The 24,783-nt window shown below is 42.5% G+C and overlaps 1 protein-coding gene across 1 annotated transcript in view; it reads right to left on the reverse strand.

The window, feature by feature from the left end:
• GSG1 (germ cell associated 1) overlaps window positions 1–24,783 on the reverse strand; it is a 33,667-nt gene that overhangs the window by 3,977 nt on the left and 4,907 nt on the right. Inside the window, exons 3-6 of the mRNA XM_056523808.1 lie at window positions 17,283–17,330; window positions 13,210–13,362; window positions 1,621–1,732; window positions 9–300 (exon numbers count right to left, since the gene is read on the reverse strand). Coding sequence (XP_056379783.1) covers window positions 9–300; window positions 1,621–1,732; window positions 13,210–13,362; window positions 17,283–17,330 — 605 coding nt within the window. The remainder of the gene's footprint in view (window positions 1–8; window positions 301–1,620; window positions 1,733–13,209; window positions 13,363–17,282; window positions 17,331–24,783) is intronic.

A 24,783-nucleotide genomic window follows, 5' to 3' on the forward strand; every position in this document is an offset into this window, starting at 1 on the left:
AAGAATACCTAGCAATGTTCTTCATCCATGGACTCCTCTACATCTTGGAGATCCATTGAATGGTCCCGTAGAAGGACTTTCTTTTGAAGCTCCGTGTAGAAGTCCACACTTTCGGACACAGAATGGATAGGCTTGTCTCTATAGCAGTTCATTCCTTTGTGATTCAGAAAGCAGGTTTGCTCCTTCAAGGTTTGCTGAAACGCTCTCTGATTTCTTCGGAATTCCAGGACAGTTTTGGTGTAAGTGTTGAGGGTCGTGACAGCAGAAGCCATGCAGCAAGTGAAGGACGCCCACGCAGTGCTAAAATACAAAGGAAAGGTTCAAGAAAAAGCTTCTCCAATATGATGGAAAGGTTTGAAATCTTTATATAATTGCATGGTTATAAAGTGTGTCCAGTTGAAAAAAACACACATTATATATATATATATATATATATATATATATATATACATATATATATATATGATTACTTCTTTGTAAACATCTTCATACTTCCAGTACCTATCATCTGTTGTATGCTCCAGAGGAAGTTGTGTAGTTCTTTCCAGTCTGACCACAGTGCTCTCTGCTGACACCTCTGTCCATGTCAGGAACTGTCCAAAACAGGAGAGGTTTGCTATGGGGATTTTCTCCTGCTCTGGACAGTTCCTGACACGGACAGAGACGGCAGTAGAGAGCACTGTGGTCAGACTGGAAAGAACTGCACAACTGATAAACTGATAACAGCAGCTGTAAGTACTGGAAGGATTGAGACTTTTACATAGAAGTAATTTACAAATCTGTTTTGAAAAAAAAAAAAAATGTTTTCCTCCAGAGTACCCCTTTAACTAAGGGTGGGGAGAAAATGTGAAAGCAGAGAGGGCTATGTGTAACTTAAAAACTTTGTTTCCACCTGTTGATCCAGATTTGAGCAAGAAACGCATGAGGCATAAGCTAATCTGCAAAAAAAGGAACAATTTACAACAAAGTGTTTATTTCAAGAATTTGTCAAAGCCTTTTTTAAAGGGGTTATCCAGGAAAAAACTTTTTTTAATGTATCAACTGGCTCCAGAAAGTTAAACAGATTTGTAAATTACTTCTATTAAAAAATCTTAATCCTTTCAGTACTTATGAGCTTCTGAAGTTAAGGTTGTTCTTTTCTGTTCTCTGATGACACCTGTCTCGGGAAACGCCCAGTTTAGAAGCAAATCCCCATAGCAAACCTCTTCTAAACTGGGCGTTTCCCGAGACACGTGTCATCAGAGAGCACTTAGACAGAAAAGAACAACCTTAACTTCAGAAGCTCATAAGTACTGAAAGGATTAAGATTTTTTAATAGAAGTAATTTACAAATCTGTTTAACTTTCTGGAGCCAGTTGATATATAAAAAAAACTTTTTTCCTGGAATACCCCTTTAAGCTATGAACATCTTACTGCTGTGAGCAGTTCCCTAGACTGTTCCACAGATTTACTGTTCTCATGACATGTCGGCTTGTCGCCTCTAGAGCAGGTTTTCCCAACCAGGACGCCTCCAGCTGTTGCAAAAATACAACTGCGGCATGCCCGGACAGCCTTCGGCTGACATTAAATTAGTCTTAAAATGGTTAATGTATAGTGTAAAGAAATCATTGATAAACTCACTAAAATGCCCAGCCGTAATCCCATGAATGTGGTCTCCAGTCCTCGGGTCCAAGACTCACAGTGGCTTGAAAAACTTGAGTGTACATCATATGCGCTACCATCCCTAGAAGGCCTGCAGAAAAAAACATTATTAATACAGACAACCGGAACCTATCCTGAATAATATGAATAGTGATGAAGATTATGATAATGATAATCCTAATCATCCTAATAATCACCATAATAGGATTGCCATATTATTATTATTATTATTATTATTATTATTTTTAATAATAATAATAAATTATTATTATTAGATCACAATAAAAAATATTATGTTGATGATTATCATGATGATGATAATATTAATATCATCATCAACATCATATTATTTTATTGTTATTTTTACATTATCATGAAACTAACAGTAAAATAATAACAATATTATTATAAAAATATGTTGATGACATTATTATCATCCTAAACATTTTATTTTATTGTTATTTTATTAATAATAATAAATTATTATTACAGTAATAATACGGTAATAATAATCATAATAAATAATAAAATATAGTATGTTGTTGATATTATTAACAACAAAATATTATATTATTTTTAAAAGAGTTTAACAATATAAATAATAAAAATAACAATACTAATAAAATGTATTATTATTGTCGTTATTATTATTGTTATACTATTATTTATTAAAATAATATAATATTTTCTTGTTAATAATATGTTAATATCAACAACAACATAATAACATATATTATTATTATTTCTGCAATAATAATAATTTTGTATTATTATTATTAATAATAATAATAATAATAATAATAAAACAACAATATAATAAATAATAATAATACTAGTAATAATGATAAAACATTGATTATATACCAATGATAATAATAATAATAAAACAATAATAATAATAATCATAAATAATAACTAAAAGTTGTCCATATTACCCGAGGCATAAAAGCAAGAGCACCATTAAATCTACCCAGTTTACCATTATGCACAACTTTTGAAAATGATATATTCACCCATTCATAATTCCTGTTTTTTATGTTTCAGCTAAATCCCTATTCGGTACTAACATTGAAAACTCCTTTCATCGGTAGAGAACAAGAAAATATACAATAAAATATTCAGGCACAAACTCCTTAATTGGATATTTTAGCTCAGTCTTTGAAGGGGTGTTCCATTGCAAAAAAATTTTTTTAAATCAACTGGTGCCAAAAAGTTAAACAGATTTGTAAATGACTTCTATTTAAAAAATGTAATCCTTCCAGTACTTATCAGCTTCTGTATGCTCCAGAGGAATTTATTTTCTTTTTTAATTTCCTTTCTGTCGGACCACAGTGCTCTCTGCTGACACCTCTTTCCATTTTAGGTACTGTTCAGAGCAGGAGAGGTTTGCTATGGGGATTTGCTCCTGCTCTGGACAGTTCCTAAAATGGACATAGGTGTCAGCAGAGAGCACTGTGGTCAGACAGAAAGGAAATTCAAAAAGAAAAGAACTTCCTGTGAAGCATACAGCAGCTGATAAGAACTGGAAGGAGTAAGATTTTTAAATACAGGTAATTTACATATCTGTCTAACTTTCTGGTACCAGTTGAGTTAAAAAAAATAATAATCAGTGGTGTACCCCTTTAAGAATCTATGAAATTCTTATTATATTGTAGTTCCACAATGGAGACAAATCCCATTCTATCAGACCATAGAGATTATCAGGTACTGAATCAAATCTCACTGCATTTAATGTAAAGATAAACATTAAATGGATTTGTAGCTCTGACAGAATTTCAGGCCCTTACAGATAGCAAACCTTCAGACTATTCAGTATGTCACAGAAATGGGACAAGGCTGCAATCCCCGGCACAAGTCGGCATAGACCCGCAATACCCTTTATAGGCTATTCTGACATACATTTACTTATTCCCTATCCACAAAAAAGAGCAGTGTGCCCCAACCAGGGTGCCTCCAGTTGTTTCAAAACTACAACTCCCAGCATGCTGGGAGTTGTAGTTTTGAAACAGCTGGAGGCACCCTGGATGGGGAACACTTCAATGGAGCATAAATGTTACATTGCGGGGAAGGGGGTCCCACCTCTATCTCCATGATCTCCAGAACGGTGACCCAAATCCTTTATTTTGAATGGAGCATCAAGTCTGCATGGCTATTTCTGGTGCTCTCCTAGAGAATGAATGGAGCAATGTGGCACTCCACTGAAAGCAAATAGGTTGGGGATCTTACACTTAAAGGGGTACTATGGTGTAAAACAATTTTTTTTTTCTAATCCACTGGCTCCAGAAAGTTAAACAGATTTGTAAATTACTTCTATTTAAAAATCTTGACCCTTCCAGTACTTATCAGCTGCTGTATGCTCCACAGGAAGTTGTATAGTTCTCTTCTGTCTGACCACAGTGCTCTCTGCTGACACCTCTGTCCATGTCAGGAACTGTCCGTAGGAGGAGAAGTTTACAATGGGGATTTGCCCATGCTCTGGACAGTTCCTGACATGGACAGAGGTAGCAGCAGAGAGCATTGTGGTCAGACAGAAAATAACTACACAACTTCCCCTGTAGCATACAGCAGCTGATAAGTACTGGAAGGGTTAAGATTTTTAAATAGAAGTAATTTACAAATTTGTTTAACTTTCTTGCACCAGTTGATTATAAAAACATTTTTTCCACCGGAGTACCCCTTTAAGTAAAGTTAAGTCGGAATAGGGTCAGATGTAACGGTTCTGCAGCATATTTTAAGCTGATCCACCGGCGGATCAGCAGGGTAACATACGCTGTGGATCCGTTATGTGTGACCCTACCCTTAAGCTAATTGTATGGGAAAAGTAGACCCAGTTTGACCCAGTTTGTTTAGGCTACGTTTATATCAGATGTGAAGGAAACATACAATGGAAATACGCAGAATAAACTTTTACACAGCACATTGTTTCCCAGTAAATAAAGTTTTAAGATGAACTTGGAAGGAATTACAACACAGGTTACACTTATACTCCGGGTAGCACACTGGTCCCTTAAATACCAGAGCTCCAACAGCAGCCTCCTGACATTGGGAAAACTAACAACAATTTGGCTCCACTGTTGGGTCCAGGCGGTGAGCGGAGTGTTGATTTAACCTTAATATTCAGCCTGGTCATAGAAAACTGGGCAAAGGCTTATACAACCACACAATCCTCTGTCTGTCTCTGCATTTATGTGGGGAACCAGATATTCTGCAGCAGGTCCGGCAAAAACATTTTCCCACAACATCTGAACTGGATTTTTTTTTACCTCACCCACTTGCATTATATTGTAAATCTACATTTGTTCCACTATGATTCTGCAACATGGGAACATTAACAAATTTCCTTCTTGGGAAAAATAAAGAGCCCTGCAAGGGTAGAATCAAATTCACACCTAGAGTAAGCATTGGTATGCACCCTACCAATCTGAAGAAGGGGTTGTTACACCCCGAAACGCGTTATTGTTTTATTTATTTAATAAACAAGCTACTTTTACTTCACATCCCTGACTTGGTTGCGATATTTCCTTGGACACCTGCGCTCCTATTCCAAAGGATTCCTATTCCTGGAACCTCTGGGCTTGCACGGGATCCACTTCCATTGTACCTCTGCATGAGGTTATATGCATATTTGAGTGAGCGGCCATTCTATAAAGTCTCTGTCTCTCCCCACCTCACTGTGGGATCCATTTCCCTTTCCCCTCTCCCTCTTTTTTAGGGTAATGCACAAGGTGCCTTTCTTTTTCTACTTTTACACAGGTTACACCTAGAGTATGGAATCTCCAGCCAGAGATATTCCAGGAGGACATAGCAAGATAATGCACCTTGGGCGTAAACCCTAGGGCAGAGTAACGAATAGGTGATACAGTAATAACCTTAGTATCTGAGGAAAGGGATTTATGGGTCATTATTTCAGAAGACATACAGGTAGGCAGACAATGTCCTACCGTGTTTCTCCAAAAATAGGACCAGGCCACAAAAAACACACTAGGGCCTATTTTCAGGGTAGGGCTTACATATTTACAGTACAGTGTGCACATTAAACAACATGGCGGTTCCACTGTATTTACACCCCCCCCCCCATTATTATCATGTGATGGGCGCAGCTCTTAAGCCCAACGTCGCTCCCCCCACCCCGCCGGTTTATTGGCCCAGCACCCCACATTGGGGAAATAAACGTTTGTCACCCGCAAGCGGAGCTTCTCTACCCCCCCAAATAATGATCGGCCGCTGCGCTGTATCAATTCCTGTGCCCAGGCTGCAAATAGGGTATTACAAAATCTTACCTTAGCAACGGGGGAACGGAGGACGAAGGTAAGTTTAAGTTTGTTTTTTAATATTTGCAGCCCGGGCATTGTCTAGGTCAGTGGTCTTCAACCTGCGGACCTCCAGCTGTTGCAAAACTACAACTCCCAGCATGCCCGGACAGCCGTTGGCTGTCCGGGCATGCTGGGAGTTGTAGTTTTGCAACATCTGGAGGTCCGCAGGTTGAAGACCACTGGCCTAGGTCTTATTTTCGGGGTAGGGCTTATATTGCAGCCCACCCCGATAATACAGCTAGGGCCTATTTTCGGGGTAGGGTGTATTTTCGGGGAAACATGGTAGAACAGCGGGAAATGCTAGCAGAATGCTTGGATGTATAGGGAGAGGTATTAGCAGTAGAAAGAGAGAAGTGCTTATGAGTGTATAGGGAGAGGCATTGGCAGTAGAGAGGGAAGTGCTCATGGGTGTATAGGCAGAGGTATTAGCAGTAGTGAGGCAAGTGCTCATGAATGTATGGGGAGAGGTTTTAGCAGTAGAGAGGCAAGTGCTCATGGGTGTATAGGGAGAGGAATGAGCAGATGAGAGAGAAGTGCTCATGCCGCTGTGCAGAACACTGGTGAGACCTCACTGGCAGTATTGTGTGCAGTACTGGAGGCCGTATCTCCAGAAGGATATAGATATTTTGGAGAGAGTTCAGAGAAGATCTACTAAACAAGTCAATGGGTTGCAGGATAAAACTTACCAGGAAAGGTTAAAGGACCTTAACATGTATAAAAGAAAGAAGAGACAGAGGGGATATGATAGAGACTTTTAAATACATAAAGGGAATCAACACAGTAAAGGAGGAGAAGAGATTTATATATAAGAAGAAAAACTACCACAAGAGGACATAGTTATAAATTAGAGGGGCAAAGATTTCTGCAGTAATATCAGGAAGTATTACTTTACTGAGAGAGTAGTGGATGCATGGAATAGTCTTCCTGCAGAAGTGGTCGCTGCAAATACAGTGAAGGAGTTTAAACATGAATGGGATAAGCATAAGGCTATCCTTCATATAAGATAGGGCCAGGGACTATTCAGAATTCATATAAGATAGGGCCAGGGATTCAGAATATTGGGCAGACTAGATGGGCCAAATGGTTCTTATCTACTGACACATTCTATGTTTCTCTGAAATCCCATCTGCTGCGAGGGCTGACTAAATCATTCGGTGCTAGGACGGCTTGGACATGCGTTGTCTCCATAGACAACAATACATTTCCGAGTGGATTCTGCTGAAAGAATAAACATGTTTATTCTTTCTGCGGAGTCCAGAATTACAATTTCTGCCTTGAAAATTTTATTTGTTTGGATGTCCTACCTTGGTCAGTGATAGGTTGGGCGGCAGTGTAACGTATTAGGCCCTGGCACCAGGAACAAGACCAGGGTTGAGGCGCTATAAATAATACTGCTGCTTAGCCTATTACTGGTCAAGGTGGGACATCACAGCGGCTGGCATTAGCTGAGCTGCAGTCTGACACGTCAACCTCCAGCAACCAGGAAGAAGACCGCACCGGAGGACGGAAGTTAAAGCATTGTTATCATTAGTAAGAAAATTAAAAAATAATGCTTAAATCAGTGTAGTAATGTGCCCTACGACCTGTATGCATAACAATATGCAGGTGTTAATATGTAAAATTCCTTTTGATTTATGTATATCTGTGATCAGTCTTCTGATATTCTCTCAAAGACTAGGGGTGTTTCCTCTCCTCCCCCCTCCCCTCTCCCCTGTCATGAGGTCTGCACAAACATTTTTACTTTTGCAAAGCATATTGGCTGAATGTATGCTCTATATAACTCTAATGCAGCCATGTGAAACTATATGGTGCAAGAACAGAAGGAAAACCTTCCAAAAAAACGAAGACTTTTACATTTTCCACAAGAAACAAAAGCTGACATGTCTGGGTATTTACTAACACAGTCTGGGACACATCCCCCTTCCCTAGACACTGGTCAGTTCCTTTTTTGGATTGTGCTTTGAAAATACTTCTCCACCCTTCTCCTATATTTTACCTATTTGGTCATTTGGTTTATTTAAAGAATGAGGATGAAGAAAAAGACTGTAATATCCAGTGAGGTCTGGAAAAATACTTTGGGCCATTACGTACTGTGAGTATAAAAATAGGATCAGCTTCTGGCTAAGGTTGGCAGCACAAAGCTCTGAGTAATAGCCACCTCCTCCTTGGTGACATCTGAAGCTCAATTGGCCGGTCCAGATATTAAATATGTTTTCACTTTTTCATGCAATTTGAAAGCTTTTTTTAAAACAAAAGGAAACATTTTGTAAACAGTTTTCAGCACATCTGGAAAGTGGGGTTACATGATGTATATTGGAAACATTGTGGTGCAGTGGTACTACAAAAAAGTTATTTTATAAGTTGCAGCTTGTTGCACATTTTTGCCCATATCATGCACATTCACCAATTATTAGTCCTACAGCACCATCTGTTTCACTCCAGCACAGCTGCATGCATGTGTTTCATTACTGTAACTGGGAGGCAAGTAGGTACCCACCGGTGATCATGCAGGCTAATCAGGATGCTGCAGAATTCCCTTCTGTCCCACTTCATAGACCCGGTCCCTTGCATTGTGATCATACCAGTACTTCTGCCTGGACTGTGCTGCTGTGAGGTTGTCATGTACCAGCCCGGTCAATGTCTGCATCCTGTCCCTGAATCTCAAAACATACTCCACCACAGAAGTCTCAGGGGCATGTAGCCCCCCTTCCAATTCTTCCCTAACTAGATCTCGGGGTCCCCGCACTTTGTGACCATATAATAACTCAAAGGGCGAGAAACCTGTAGACTCTTGGGGTACCTCCCTGCGAATAACAGATGGAGTAAATACTTTTCCCAGTCTGTGCCCTCTGATTCTACAAATGTTTTTAGCATTTGTTTCAAGGTGCCAATGTTACCGTACACTGTCCAACCAATGTAGAGGGTTGTGATCAGTTATGACAGTAAAATCCCTGCCATACAGGTGTGGCTGTAATTTTTGCAAAGCCCAGACCACAGCTAGACATTCCTTCTCTATGACCGCATAGGCCACTCCCAAATGTCCTGCCAGGGGGGTCTCATGGGCCAACCTCAGCAGCTCTTTCCTGTACTGCCTAGGAACCACTAACTGCCTTTCTCTCTTCTGGGCCCCTAGCATGCCTTTGGAAAGGGACTCCCAGTACAAGATATCATTTTCCCAATATATCTGATGCCCATCTGTGTCAACATCTGTATGTTCAGCACATTGTCTCAGCCCTTCAAGGGAAGGGTTACTGCGCAGAGCTTCCCGGAAATGCTCATTTCCCTCCCCCATCTTGGGGCATAAGGGAGCACATTTCCCCCAGATGAACTAGCATCTCCACCTTCCTCTCCCTCAGTCCCAGAGATAACAATGTTACAGGCATCATACACAGGGCTATCACTCCTTCCCTCCTCCTCCTTAGGCTCACAGGATTGGGACATATCACTCACTACTGGTCCCTCACCCTTAAATGTTACCAGGGGCACACCAACCCCTCCCCCTAGCCCATCTCCACTAGGTGTTGGCATTGGCAATGCATTGTCACCACATGTCACAATACACCCCATTTCACTTTAGGAAAACATTACTGGTTCAGTCACAGGTAAACATTTATCAAGCCCTTGCACCCCCTCCCAGTTACCACGTTTCACAATACACCCCATTTCACTTTTGGAAAACATTACTGGTTCAGTCACAGGTAAACATTTATCAATCCCCTGCACCCCCTCCCAGTTACTACGTTTCACAATGTCTCCCAAAGTCTCGCACAGTACCTCAGAATGAACATGGCTCTCTCCTAGCCCTTCCGGTGTGCAGGTAGTGTCCTCTGGAGCATAATGACATAGCATCCAACCCAAATCATTTCCCAGCAGAACATTAACAGGGATGTCCTCAGAGACCCCCACCTCCCGCAAACCTTTGCCTGTACCCCAATCCAGGTACACCCGGGCCATGGGCACAGCAGGCCGCACACCTCCAATTCCTTTTAAAGCCATGGTTCTTCCAGGGATGAGGTCATCTGTATCCACCACTTCAGGCCGCACCAAGGTAAAGGAGGCTCCAGAATCTCGCAAACCCACTGTCACCCGGTCACCCACTGTTACACTCTGCAGGTTATCCGCTCTTTTCTCCACCGCTCCGGACACTAGAAGAACGGCTGTGTGTCCTCCAGCTACTGGTGGAGAATTCTTTTTGTTGGGGCAAGTGGCACTCAGGTGCCCAATATTGTTGCATCTGTAACATCGGCGGATGTCCTCCTGACCCAATGTGGCTCCTGTTGCTTTTGGGAATGATGGCAAGAATTTCCCGGCTGATCTGGTGGTGCTTTGTGGTTGTGTGGCTCCCCTCCAGGTACTTGCTCCAGCTTGTGCAGATCCACGCTTTGCTGCTGGTGCCCGGTTGTTGGCAAAGTCATCTCCTAGTTCTGCTGCTTCCATGGCTGTCTTGGGCTTGCGGTCCAAAATCCCCTCTCTGGCTTCAAAGCTCCGTGTTTGGAGAAACTGATCCAGGACCATCAAGTCCTCCAGGGCCTCATAGGTAGTGACTTGTAGGCCACCAGTCCATTGCCTGAACGCAGTCCTTAGCTGACCTGCATGTTGAGTGCAGCTTTCTGTGGCGCTTTGTTGTAAAGTCCTAAATTTTTTCCGATAAGCCTCTGGAGTCAGATTAAAACTTTTTAGCAGGGCAGATTTTATTGCCTCATAGTCCTGGTCACTTTCAGAGGTAAGCAAAGCAAACACATCCAGAGCTTTCCCTCGCAACCGTGGGGTTAGATATCGTCCCGACTGTTCCTTAGGTAGATGGAACTGCCGGCAAACCTTTTCAAATCCACTCAGGAACACATCCAGATCACCATCTTTCTCCAACATGGGGAAATGTTCCAAGCGGGGTTTGTGGTCTCCTTTCTGCTGCCTCTCTCTCTGCGGCTTGTGCCTCTCTTTCTGCGGCTTGTACCTGGGCCTCTCTTTCTGCGGCTTGTGCCTCTCTCTCTGCAGTTTGGTACTGGAGAAGCAGTTGGAGTTTCATATTGGCATCCACATTCCCAAGGTGTTGTAAGGCAGTCCACATATAAGAGTCCAAGGCCTCATGTGGAGTACTGTCCTGATGGGGAGTAATGTTGTATTCCCCAGGAGATATCAGTCCTTGGATGGCAGTTCCAGCTGTAGGACTTTGTCTCATGTCACTCAGCATCATACTCCACAAGACCAGCAATAAGTTGTTCCTTGTTCTTTCCTGCAGTAGGGATGTCCTTTTCTTGGCACATTAGCTCCAGTGCAGGCTTGGACTGCTTGCGATATGCCTCCATATTTCCGAGATGAGACAGAGGAGGTAAAACTGGAGATGGGGTGGACAGAACTGTCTTGCACTCTTTTTGTATGTCTTTTAAACCAGCACTGAGCTCTGTCTTAGGAATTTACACACAAGAATATGTATGCAATTTCTTTTTAGTGCTAAAATTTCCCTACAGGTAAAATCCAGCAAGCACTAAAAATCTCTAAATATATCCCGACGTTGCCACGATCACACCCTATCGGTCCAGCCAAGACGCTAGAGAGAGTGTGATGGTGCAAGGGTTGAAGCCGCCAGACCTCTGGGTATCCACTACTAGTCCCAGCAAGTCACCAAATTAACCCTGAGATAAATGTGTTTCCACCAGAGCTGCCTTCAGAAAGGTGAGCTCATATATTTAGAGATCAAAGACCAGAGCTGATTAATTAAACATTTAATCTGATAAAAGGTATCACAGTGCTAAATATATAAAAAATACAGGAACAAATGACATACAGTTACAAAAATATATAAAAGAGTTTAGCAAGGCAAGTTCAGAAAACAAAAGATGAAGTTCTTACAGCATGATGGTATAGCAGTTCCAAGAGAGTGAGTTTCAGCTGTTCTTAGGATGGTCTTGTCAGCTTGTGGCCCAGCTTTTAACAACCAACTTTTGAGTCTAGAATTGTTCAAATATAACATATCTGCTTTCTTGGGAGGGAGACTCCATTCCCCCCTCCCCTCTGGTCCCACCAGGGGGTCTTCTCTCTTCCTGGCCCCTTATCTGTTTGATTATAGGATGGAACCAGAGTGCACGACTTCAATGGAGATACCAAGACAGCCAGACCCCCAATAAAATGCAATACACAAAACACAGTCTGAATGACCCCTCACCCATGTCTTAGTTTATACACAGATATAATTTATAATACACATATAGGATTTTAATAATCAGGCCTTGGGCCTGACAGCAACCAATCAGATTGCTTCAGTAACCCCGCATTATACCAGGTGGGTCGCGGAGGCCCAGTTTAGAAGCAAATCCCCATAGCAAACCTCTTCTAAACTGGGCGGTTCCCGAGACACGTGTCATCAGAGAGCACTTAGACAGAAAAGAACAACCTTAACTTCAAAAGCTCATAAGTACTGAAAGGATTAAGATTTTTTTTATAGAAGTAATTTACAAATCTGTTTAACTTTCTGGAGCCAGTTGATGTGTAAAAAAGTTTTTTTTCCTGGATAACCCCTTTAATGGGTTAAAGAGGCCTGTGAAAAATGAAAGAAGCGATCTGATTGGTTGCTATGGGCAACTCAGCAACGTTTCCTCTGCACAGGTTTTGATAAATCTCCACCTGTGAATCACTGTTGATACATGACCTTGCTGTACACAATACTCCATTCTCAAGTAATACTCAGCTATTAGAGACTATTTCACATGATCACATCCTCTGTGTACGTGTCAGGAGTTTTCTAAACATGAACCAACAATTAAAAACTGATGCAAAATCACGACTTTTTTTTATAAAATAACCTTTCCAGCGCACATTTAAAGGGAACCTTTCACCTGTTTTTTGCTGCCCAAACCGAGGGCAGAATGAAACGGGGAGCAGGGTACCGGGAATACTATAGTTTATGCTGAAATGCTCAGGTATTTCAGAGAATTTATAATTTATACAAGCTGGTAGGACCCGGGTAAGTAGTCACAGGGGATGGTCCCCGTAGCTTCTCTCTGCCCAGCCAGCCCTTGGTGATGCATCTCTCTCTATAGACAGATAGGAAGACATGCGTCACTCAAGGTCAGTGGGGTGGAGAGTAACCCCGGGGACCATCCCCTGTGGCCACTTACCTAAGTGCCACCAATGCCTGAAGGTTTCAAAGTAAATTATAGTTTCCTGGGACCCCGCTCCCTGCACCTATTTTATGCTAGCCGCGGTTTGAGAAGCCTAAATCAGGTGACAGGTTCCCTTTAGGACCAAATGATGTTACCTGAAAGCACGGAGGACATGGCAGCAAACGCATTCAGCTTCAGTCCACAGACGGGGTTTCCAGTGTAAATAATTTCTAGTAGCAGGAGCCCAAAGCTTATAATTAATAGTGTGATGTACACCAGTTCTGATCCTAAGGAAAGCCATAAGATCCCTGCAAGAGAGAACACAAAGGTGAGGACATGTTGGTTGTAGGGATTGGATAGATTTTAATAATAAGTTATTTCCTGTAGTGCCAACATATGCGGCTCTGTTCAGATATCAACCACTCTCCACAGTGACAGGGCCAACTCTAGGTCCATGTGGGCTCTCTTGTGGGCCCTCTTTTAAACAATGGGTGTTGCTAGCCCTTTAAAGGGGTACTCCACTAGCCAGCGTTCAGAAGTAAATGTTCCAAATGCTGTTTTCGCACTGCGGGGGTTGGCCATGCCCCTCGTGACATCACGGCCATGCCCCTCAATGAAAGTCTATGGGAGGGGGTGTGACATCCGTCACACCCCCTCCCATAGACTTGCATTGAGGGGCGTGGGCATGATGTCACGAGGGGCGTGGCCGACCCCCGCAGCACACAAACAGCGTTTGGAACATTTACTTCTGGACGCTGGCCAGTGGAGTACCCTGTTAAACTACATCACCTGACTGTCTGTGTCTGTCTCCTCTTTGCTTCTAACTATCATGTATCTGAAGCATTCTACAGATTATCTTAATTCTCCCTTGATGGCATGGCAAACAGAGCAGTGGATAGGACACCAGGGGGTTTGATCAACTTCCAAGATGGCAGGGAGTAAGATTTCTAGAGTGCTGTATGCCATGGTATCAAGGGCCTAACATGCAGGGGTGAAGAAGAATGCATTCTGATGTGTAGCAGAGAGTGAAAGCTGTATACCTACAATTAGTAAGTGTTGGTATACAGCAGTAATCCTCATATCGAAGTTGGAAGGGGGTGGGAGCAGAAGTATTAAATGCATGTGGAAAGGTAATGTGGAAAGACCATGTAACAAGGCTGGGGGCATTGGTCCCCTGGAGTCCAGTGCCCAGCTTTGCCAGGTGCTAACGTAGGGCCAGCCCAGTAGGAGTTTCCCTCAAAGGTACTCTGTCAGCTCTATATCATGCTCAGAACTGCAGTCATGTGCAGATAGCTTATAGGGAGATAAAACAAATACCTGTCTCTTAGCTGATGACGGTTTGAAAAGTTATCAAATTATGTGCTACTAAGCTCAAGAACCATAGAGGCCATAATAAGCTGCAGCATGCAGGCCTCCTCCCTCCCCCACCCTCAGCACAGCCTCTATGACTCTTGAGCTTAGAAGGAAAATATAAATTTGATAACTTTGCAAACTTGACTAGAAAGCCAATTACTTTTGTGTAGGTTTCCAGATTGTGGGACATAATTCCACACAAACATGGGAATAACAGACATGTTCAATGAATATGTTACCACTGATCAGACATCATCCCAAAACTCCAATACTGCAAGGCAACAGTGCCAAACAATAAACCATAATGCTTCCTGTAACAGGCACTAAATCTCACTTGGAAATATAGGTCTTGTCTTTGGTGTCCACGATGCTATTTATAGCAATAAGTCAGAGAGGATCCTTATATAGCTTATCTTACGTGATTGTTCTCATGTATCCTATATATAGAAACGCATATATTTAATCTTTTACATATTATCTCCTGACCAATAATTATGCTTTTATCTTGGCTGATCCCCTTTACATAATATATGCATAAACCTTAATGTCCAGTTCATAATGTTTTCATAACGTTTCTCATAGACGATATGAGATCTTCCTCTGTAATGTACAGTAGAGGTGCACTGAGCCATAGATACATGAATTAGATTATGGGCCACATTTATGAATAATGTAGACAAAAACTAGAGGTGTGGCTCATGGTAAGAGTATGTTCACACCTTGATTTGCAATCCAAAGAATCTGAGACAGAAATTCTAGATTGAGGAAACATTTTACTTGGAACCAAAAAGTGCCTTCTTCTTGAACTTCTCCACCCCTGAGATGAATTGGTCAGGTGGGGAGTTGTTCTGCGCTGTTAAAATCTGAGGGTTAACAGGCAAGTCTGCTAAATGTAGGTTCCACGCCTTGCTACATACAAAACAAAATACTAATTCTCGCTAAGCCGACGAGATGTCAAGTCAGCCAGACAAGGAGATTGGAGCTTTGTGGTGTCACTTGTCCTGGATTTGGAACACGAATAAGAAATTCTATTTTCTATTTTTAAAGAGTACCTGTCACCAAATAAAACTTTTAATATAGTGTTCCTTGTGTAATTAGCGGACACTTTCCCATTCACTTGCTTTTAAAATTATCAACATAAATATGTTTAAAATGTAATATAAAAAACGGCCACTAGGTGGCTCTGTTCTGTTCCCTGCCACAATTAATACAGCGAGTTTGGTCTCCTCCCGGCCTGGCAGGCAGTGTTTCTGGCTGCACTCAGCTTGATTGACAGCTGCGCAGAAAGTGAAAGCTCCACAGATTCTCCCAGAAAGCTGCACAGACTGACAGCTGAAGGAGAACCTCACTGATAGCAACACAGACTGAAACATGCACAGAGCTTGAGGTCTTCATTCCATCACAGCACTACAAGCATGTGAGGGTGGAAGTGGTCCCCCAGCAGGCTTCAGTGATGTCATGCCTGCTGGGAAACGCCCACTTTCTCCTGCTGGGAAATTGCACTATGTGAGCAAGAATAAAAGGTATGATACACAGCTTTTTAAAGCTCTGACATTTTTTTTAAGGGCTGAAGGGGTGTTAGGAGTAGTTAGGGAATATAGCCTGAGATAGCTTAGAACAGTTTATTTGGTGACAGGTACTTTTTTTTACATTACATTTCAGATCACAAAAGAAGTTAAACATTTCCAACAAGGACATGTTGTATCACAAGATTATTTTACAATATTAATTTACAAAATTCACATAAAAAATTACATCCAACATGTTCCTTACATAGCCAACTGATAAAAAAAACTCCCCCTCTCCCCCCCCCCAGGTACATTTTAAACTATATCCATGTAGGTGATAACTAGAAAGAAAAACAGAGGCGCTCCATGTGGAGTATCGCTAGTAATCCAATGGAAAGGGGGGAGGGGTTAGGCATCCGCTTACCAATACAGGTTGTGTACCCGCATACACAACAATGGAGAGCGTTTGTATAGGAAGCAGGTATCCTGTCTGCAGCCTTCCCAATGTAAACGTCTACCATGGAGTAGGACAAGACTTCGGAGAGGTTCAGGAACAAGCCGGCACTGACCAGGATGATGACAACGGGACACAGGATTATCCGAATGAACGCTTTATTAACAACAATGCAACGCGTTTCGCTGCGTATGCGCAGCAAAACACGTTGCATTGTGGTTAATAAAGCGTGCATTTGGACAATCCTGTGTCCCGTTGTCATCATCCTGGTCAGCGCTGGCTAGTTCCTGAACCTCTCCGAAGTCTTGTCCTACTCCATGTAGGTGATAACACAGCTAGGGACCCGTACCCACAAGGATGCTGCCCGATAAAGTGTCCATATAGGAGCTTTCCTCTTGTTTACCTACGGAGTGACGCTGCCCACGGAATTCAGTGAATGCGCTCATGTTTTTTTCCAAATAGGAACGTTTTGCTTTTGCTAAATTGATAAATTCACGACATGGGAACAAAAAATGCATTAACAGAAAGGAAAATCCAGCTCCTTGGTGAAAAAAAAACTTTATTGCTTCATTCAACAAATAACAATAACAAATAACGTCTAACACCAATGCTTTTCGGGTCTGCAAGACCCATAATCTTGAATGCCATGAATAAGGGTCTTGCAGCCCCGAAATGTGCTAGCGTTAGATATCTTGTCATGCTTCTCATTTGTCGGATGAAGCAATAAAGTTTTCCTTTTAACTCATGAGTAGCTGGTTTTTCCTTTCTGTACATGCATCTGTTTGTGGGTTGGAGACGCTGCCGCCCTTTCCGAGCTCAGGTGTTTGGTGAGTAAAGGGGGAGCTGTTATTCTAGGACTTGTATGGGAACAAAAAAAGCCACAACATATACCACAATACACTGTTCGGTATACCTCTTTCAGCTGGGGGGGTTAGCTCCAAGAAACTTCGGCATTTCTCATCTGCAACGTGAAAAAAGAATTATAAGCACAAGGAGTATATTAGTACTGATTTACAATGCTGCAAAGTTAAAATGTTTACGGACTATAAGAAAGGTAACAGCTAAATGACACCGTAACATAACTGCAACATTGCTGGGTGGTCACTATACAGCAAAACTGTCCTTAACCTATACAATTTTCTTTCCTGGGTCACAACTGTGGCTTCCAGTATGCAGGTACCCCCAGGACTTATAGTAGAGCAGAACAGAATGACCAGAAAGAAGTCACAAGAAAAGGCATACCAGCACATATGAATATAAGATGGTAACAAGAACGACATGGCAACAAATCATCAGAAGACTGGAATTTAAGATGATGAACTGGATGAAAATACATAAATAATAAAGATGGCAGCTATGTATGAAACAACAGGACAAAACGAAAATGATACAGAAAATACCACTAACTAATTCTCCCTATTCTTTCCCTAGATATTACCCTATGCTAAACCAACAGAGCAAACTAAACCTCACTGCCCCTGTAATATCCCTGCAATAACCCTAGGCTAAACTATAGTACACCAAAAGAAACTGCAAGCAGGCAAAAAGACCAAGCTGGGCCTAATATTTTAGCCATGGCATAATTCATCCATCCTTGGCAATGGGTTAAATAAGTTTTGTTGTAATAATGGATTTATAGGAAGTAGAAGGTCTTGAAGTAAATGTTCAGTTTTTATCAATATTTAATTTATGTGCTGATTTATTTCTTAATATACTGATATACTATATAGAAGGGGGAGTGACTAAAACTTAACTTTTAATATTTATGCAGCTAAGACACATATATCATTCGTGCAGAAATATTGGTAAATGGCCAAGGATGCTGATGCTGATCCTATTGCCAATATGACGTAATATATACATGTAGTTAAGAAATCATTAAATCAATAATGTCTAGCATACACCATCGCATGACCCTGCTTATATTACGGCTCAGGTCAAATCAAATAGTATTGACTGTGCAATGCCCTGCTATACTGATATACTGTAGCAAATCTGCAGTGGATTTCACTCAGCTGACGTTACAATATATATATATAAATATATATATATATATAGAAACAGAATACACAAATAAATATACATAAAGAACACAGCAAAGGGCGACGGCATTCATGGTGAAAAATGTGGCTAAAAATGTATAGCACCAATAGCAAATACATGCAACGTTTCGGCCTGGTGGCCCTTCTCAAGCATGCTTAAGAAAGGCCACCAGACTGAAACATGTTGCATGTATTTGTTATTGGTGCAATACATTTTAAGCCACATTTTTCACCCTGAATGCCGTCACCTTTTGCTGTGTTTTTATCTGGAACGTAATGTATTGAGTACAGCATTGGCACGCTAGTTGGGCACTTGCAGAAGGGCTGAAGGTCCGAGTGAGGCTCTCAGCGCACTTTTTGATCAAAACGTGTCCCCCATCCACCACGACGAGGTGGCCTCACTTCAGATGGGACCCTAACATGCTAATTCCGCTCACCTCTGCTGGGCATAAAAGCCAGTTAGGGGGAGTGGCATCCTCTCTAGCCGTGCACCCCTCCCTGTTTACAGGTCTTTTTTTTCATTTATAGTGGATCCAGCGTGTCACCCAGTCAGAGGCTATATGCCCAGCAGTGGTAAGTGGAATGAGCGTGTTAGGGTCCCATCCGAAGTGAGGCCACCTCTGCGTGGTGGATGGGGGAAATTTTTTGATAAAGAGTCTCTATTTATTGACAAAGAGTGCTGCTGCAACCTTCTTTTTTGTATACTTTGTATTTGCCACAACCGTGTATTAGGTAGTTGTGCTGGCTATTTCTCCTTTAGATATATTTCTAGAAAGAGAGAGACACAGACACACATATTATATATATATATATATATATATATATATATATATATATATATATATATATATTTATATACATACACACACTGTTCAAAAAAATAAAGGGAACACTTAAACAACACATGTAACTCCAAGTCAATGACACTTCTGTGAAATCCCACTGTCCACTCAGGAAGCAACACTGATTGACAATCAATTTCACATGCTGTTGTGCAAATGGAACAGACAACAGGTGGAAATGATAGGCAATTAGCAAGACACCCCCAATAAAGGAGTGGCAGGTGGTGACCACAGACCACTTCTCAGTTCCTATGCTTCCTTTTTTGTCACTTTTGAATGCTGGCGGTGCTTTCACTCTAGTGGTAGCATGAGATTGAGTCTACAACCCACACAAGTGGCTCAGGTAGTGCAGCTCATCCAGGATGACAAATCAATGCGAGCTGTGGCAAGAAGGTTTGCTGTGTCTGTCAGTGTAGTGTCCAGGAGGCAGGCCAGTACATCAGGAGATGTGGAGGAGGCCGTAGGAGGGCAACAACCCAGCAGCAGGACCGCTACCTCTGCCTTTGTGCAAGGAGGAGCACTGCCAGAGCCCTGCAAAATGACCTCCAGCAGGCCACAAATATGCATGTGTCCAGTCAAATGGTCAGAAACAGACTCCATGAGGGTGGTATGAGGGCCCCACGTCCACAGGTGGAGGTTGTACTTACAGCCCAACACCGTGCAGGATGTTTGGCATTTGCCAGAGAACACCAAGATTGGCAAATTCGCCACTGGCGCCCTGTGCTCTTCACAGATGAAAGCAGGTTCACACTGAGCATGTGACAGACGTACCAGAGTCTGGAGACACCGTGGAGAACATTCTGCTGGCTGCAACATCCCCCAGCATGACCGGTTTGGCGGTGGGTCAGTAATGGTGTGGGGTGGCATTTCTTTGGGGGGGGCCGCATAGCCCTCCATGTGCTTGCCAGAGGTAGCCTGACTGCCATTAGGTACCGAGATGAGATCCTCAGACCCCTTTGTGAGACCATATGCTGGTGCTGTTAGCCCTGGGCTCCTCCTAATGCAAGACAATGCTAGACCTCATGTGGCTGGAGTGTGTCAGCAGTTCCTGCAAGAGGAAGGCATTGATTCTATGGACTGGCCCGCCCGTTCCCCAGACCTGGGGAATACGATTTCATACGATTAATTCATTCATTCAGATCTAGGATGTGTTATCTTAGTGTTCCCTTTATTTTTTTAAGGCAGTGTATATACACACACACATCCACAAGAGGGAAGGTGGAAGACAGCATTGGATACATCCACCATCTGAAAAGTCACTCCAGAGGTTAGATTGATAAAGGCTAATGCATCAGAAACATTGAACTTTGTGGGACCAATAAACCTAAAGTTTGGAATTTACCAGAACCTGTTTTTGGTGACTGTGGAACTTTTGACACACACTATATATATATATATCACAAAAAAGGGCAGCAGCAACTCCAATAAGGTGCAAAAAAGAAGGTGTTTATTCACACAATGTGAGGCGACGTTTCAGTTTGCTCACCAAACCATTTTCAATATATATATATATATATAACTAAGGCTGCAACTGGAGAATTAGTGCATGCACTATTTCTCCCCTTCATTCGTCCGTCACAAAAGAACGGCCGTTATTAATAACGGGCGATAACAAGTTAAAACGGCTAATAGAAAAATCCCATAGACTATAATGGGATTTTCTAACGGCTGTTAGTGATTTTGTATCGGCCGTGTACCTGCCGATTTCCTAACGGGCGTTCATAGTTGTTTTATAGTGAGAAAGCAGCCTAAGATAGAAGCAGCAAATGGTAGCGAGAGGCTATTCAAACATTGTATTTATATCACTGTTGCACAGATACACTTGTTTGGTCTGCTGCATTTATCCAAGATATATATTTCTCTTTATCTCTATATTTGTCTTTTTCGACCCCAAGCATGAGATCTAAAAGAAGCCTTTAATCTCAATACCTTTAATAACACAGAAACTCCATATAGTAGTACTGTATATGTGCACTGAAGGGCTTTGCAATGTTTACTAGTAAATTCTATTGAAAGAAGAAAACTATTACCGTATATACTCGAGTATAAGCCGTCCCGAATATAAGCCGAGGCCCCTAATTTTACCCCAAAAACCCAGGAAAAGTTATTGACTCAACTATAAGCCTAGGGTGGGAAATACATCATCCCCCCCCCCCATGTAATCATCCCCCCCATCATCATCCAGACCCCCGTCAACACCCCCCCCCCCCCTTCATCATCACCGCCTGTCAATCCCCTCATCAGTGGTCTTCAACCTGCGGACCTCCAGATGTTGCAAAACTACAACTCCCAGCATGCCCGGACAGCTGCTGCAGGGACCGTCCGGTGGGGATGGTTAGTCGTTGCGGGCTGTCCATTTTCACCGGGGAAGCACATGAACGTCCCTGTGCGTCGTCGTCAAGGCAACGTCACTACTCCGGGGAAGGGCCCGAAACGCGGAGAAGAGGCCCCCCGGTGAAGATGGACAGCCTGCAACGACTAACCTTCCCCACCGGACGGTCCCTGCAGCATAGATGGCCCGGACCAGCCCATCCTAACCTCCCGCCGAGGGGAGGTGAGTACAAAACAAAAGAGGGGGGGGGGGGGGGGTCTGGATGATGACGAAGGCTGCAGTGGTCTTCAACCTGTGGACCTCCAGAGGTTTCAAAACTACAACACCCAGCATGCTGGGAGTTGTAGTTTTGCAACATCTGGAGGTCCGCAGGTTGAAGAACACTGATGAAGGGATTGACAGGCTGAGAGTTCACTCGAGTATAAGCCGAGGGGGGCGTTTTCAGCACGAAAAATCGTGCAGAAAAACTCGACTTATACTAGAGTATATGCGGTAACTTATACAAACCATGGTAATGCTTGACCTCGGATTAAATGCAAGCATCACAATTGCGGAGCCTTGTCAGGCCATCTGCCATAAATATATGCACTGTATATATGCCATCTCTTTGTACAGCTATAGTTATAGCCAAGCTGCTACAGGAGATGGGTGAATACTGTGACATTAATACATTGTTTTATAAACATCTGTCACTATTATATAAATGGTCGCTTATAATACCCGCTCTTCAATGCATTCAGTTAAAGGACGTCTCACTTTCTATAGGGAATCCATCACGATGACAAAACCTCTTTAACCCGTTAACGGCCAGGGATGGATGAATTATGCCATGGCTAGAATATTAGGACTGGAGCTTAAAGGGGTACTCCACCCCTAGACATCTTATCCCCTATCCAAAGGATAGGGGATAAGATGTCAGATCGCGGGGGTCCCGCCACTGGGGACCCCCGGGATCTCGGCTGCAGCACCCACCTCAACGGCTTACGGCAACGCTGGAGGCTTCGAATCCCGACCACGCTAGCGGAAGAGCGGGATGTCACGACTCCGCCCCATGTGACGTCACGCCCGGCCCCTCAATGCAAGTCTATGGGAGGGGGCATGACGGCCGGGGGCGGAGCCTCCAGCGTTGCCGGAAGCCGTTGAGGTGGGTGCTGCAGCTGAGATCCCGGGGGTCCCCAGCAGCGGGACCCCCGCGATCTGACATCTTATCCCCTATCCTTTGGGTAGGGGATAAGATGTCTAGGGGCGGAGTACCCTTTTAAGTCCTCCCTGCTTCTGTGTGTGAGGAGGGAAACTTCAAGCGACATAAGGAAGAAAGACTTTGCCATCTCTCCCCAGTACAGTATCCATTGACCCCAGGAGGGGGATACAAGAACCTTTCTTTGTGGTATAACCTCTATTATCTATCACAGCCCTTCACTGTCCTCACTTCCAGTTTTGCCCCCAGAGCGTTACTGTTATTAGTAAGAACATAAAAAAAAAAAAAAAAATGCTCAAGTGAGTGTATTAATGTGCCCTAAAACTTGTATGCATAATAATATGCATGTTTTTATATGTAAAACACCTTTTGATCTATGAAGGTCAGGACCATGACAAACTTGCTGCTTTACTCCCCCTACCCTGTGATGAGGCCTGCACAAACATTTTTACATTTGCAAAGCTTTGCGCCTAAAGTGTATGCTTTATATAGCTCTTATGCGTCCATGTGGAACCAATATGGTGCAAATACACAAGAAACTAATTAATTAACCCCTTAAGGACCCAGGGTTTTTCAGTTTTTGCACTTTAGTTTTTTACTCCTTACCTTTAAAAAATCATACTTCTTTCAATTTTGCATTAAAAAAATCCATATGATGGCTTATTTTTTGCGCCACCAATTCTACTTTGTAATGACATCAGTCATTTTACCCAAAAATCTACGGCGAAACAGAAGAAAAAAATTATTGTGCAGCAAACGCCATTTCGTAATTTTGGAGGCTTCTGTTTCTACACAGTAAATTTTTTTGTAAAAATGACACCGTCTCTTTATTCTGTAGGTCCATACAATTAAAATGATACCCTACTTAGGTAAGTTTGATTTTGTCATACTAAATAATTACATGCAAAAAAATGTATACGTTTCAAATTGTCATCTTCTGACCCCTATAAAACTTTTTTATTTTTACGCAAATGGGGCGGTATGAGGGCTAATTTTTGCGCCGTGATCTGAAGTTTTTAGAAGTACCATTTTTGTATTGATCGGACTTATTGATTACTTTTTATTCATTTTTTCATTATGTAAAAAGTGACCAAAAATACGCTATTTTGGACTTTGGAATTTTTTTGCGCATACGACATTGACCGTGCGGTTTAATTAATGATATATTTTTATAACTCTGACATTTTCGCACGTGGCGATATTACATATGTTTATTTACACTTTTTTTTAAAAGGGAAAAGGGGGGTGATTCAAGCTTTTATTAGGGAAGGGGTTAAATGATCTTTATTAAATGGGCACTATCACCAACTTTATTTTTTGATATGTTGTAGTACTTATGTACTACAACATATCTCTAATATAGTTTTATTATTATTATTTTTTCCATTAAAAAGGTTTAATTTACATTTAAAAACCGGCTACTGAAAAAGGACTGATTTTGGAGTGGCAATCAGTCCTTTTTCAGTTAGGCTGCACTCGCTCCCTGCCAGCAATCAGACAGGCGGGAGCGAGCGCATTGGCTCCCCGGCCACTGGCTGGGAGGCCACTCCTCCCGCACATCGCCGTTGCCGCCGCTGACCCTGCACGCCCGCTGCCGGACTCTGCAGTAACTGCAAGTGTAATGAGGGAACGGGATATGCGGGGCGGGGGGGAGGGGAGGAGGGAACGGGCTAGCAAAAAAAAAATAAGATGGTGGGAGCTACTCTTTAACTTTTTTTTTTTGCAATGTTATAGCTCCCATAGGGACCTATAACACTGCACACACTGATCTTTTACATTGATCAATGGTTTCTCATAGGAAACCATTGATCGAGGATTCTGCCGCTTGATTGCTCATGCCTGGATCTCAGGCACTGAGCCATCATTCGGCGATCGGACACCAGGAGGCAGGTAAGGATCCTCCTCGTGTCCTAAAGCTGTTCGGGATGCCGCGATTTCACCGCGGCGGTCCCGGCCAGCCCCCTGAGCTAGCCAGCATTAGTTTAGTTTCACTTTAGACG

Source organism: Hyla sarda, chromosome 6 (assembly GCF_029499605.1).
Source record: "Hyla sarda isolate aHylSar1 chromosome 6, aHylSar1.hap1, whole genome shotgun sequence".
Taxonomy (NCBI): domain Eukaryota; kingdom Metazoa; phylum Chordata; class Amphibia; order Anura; family Hylidae; genus Hyla; species Hyla sarda.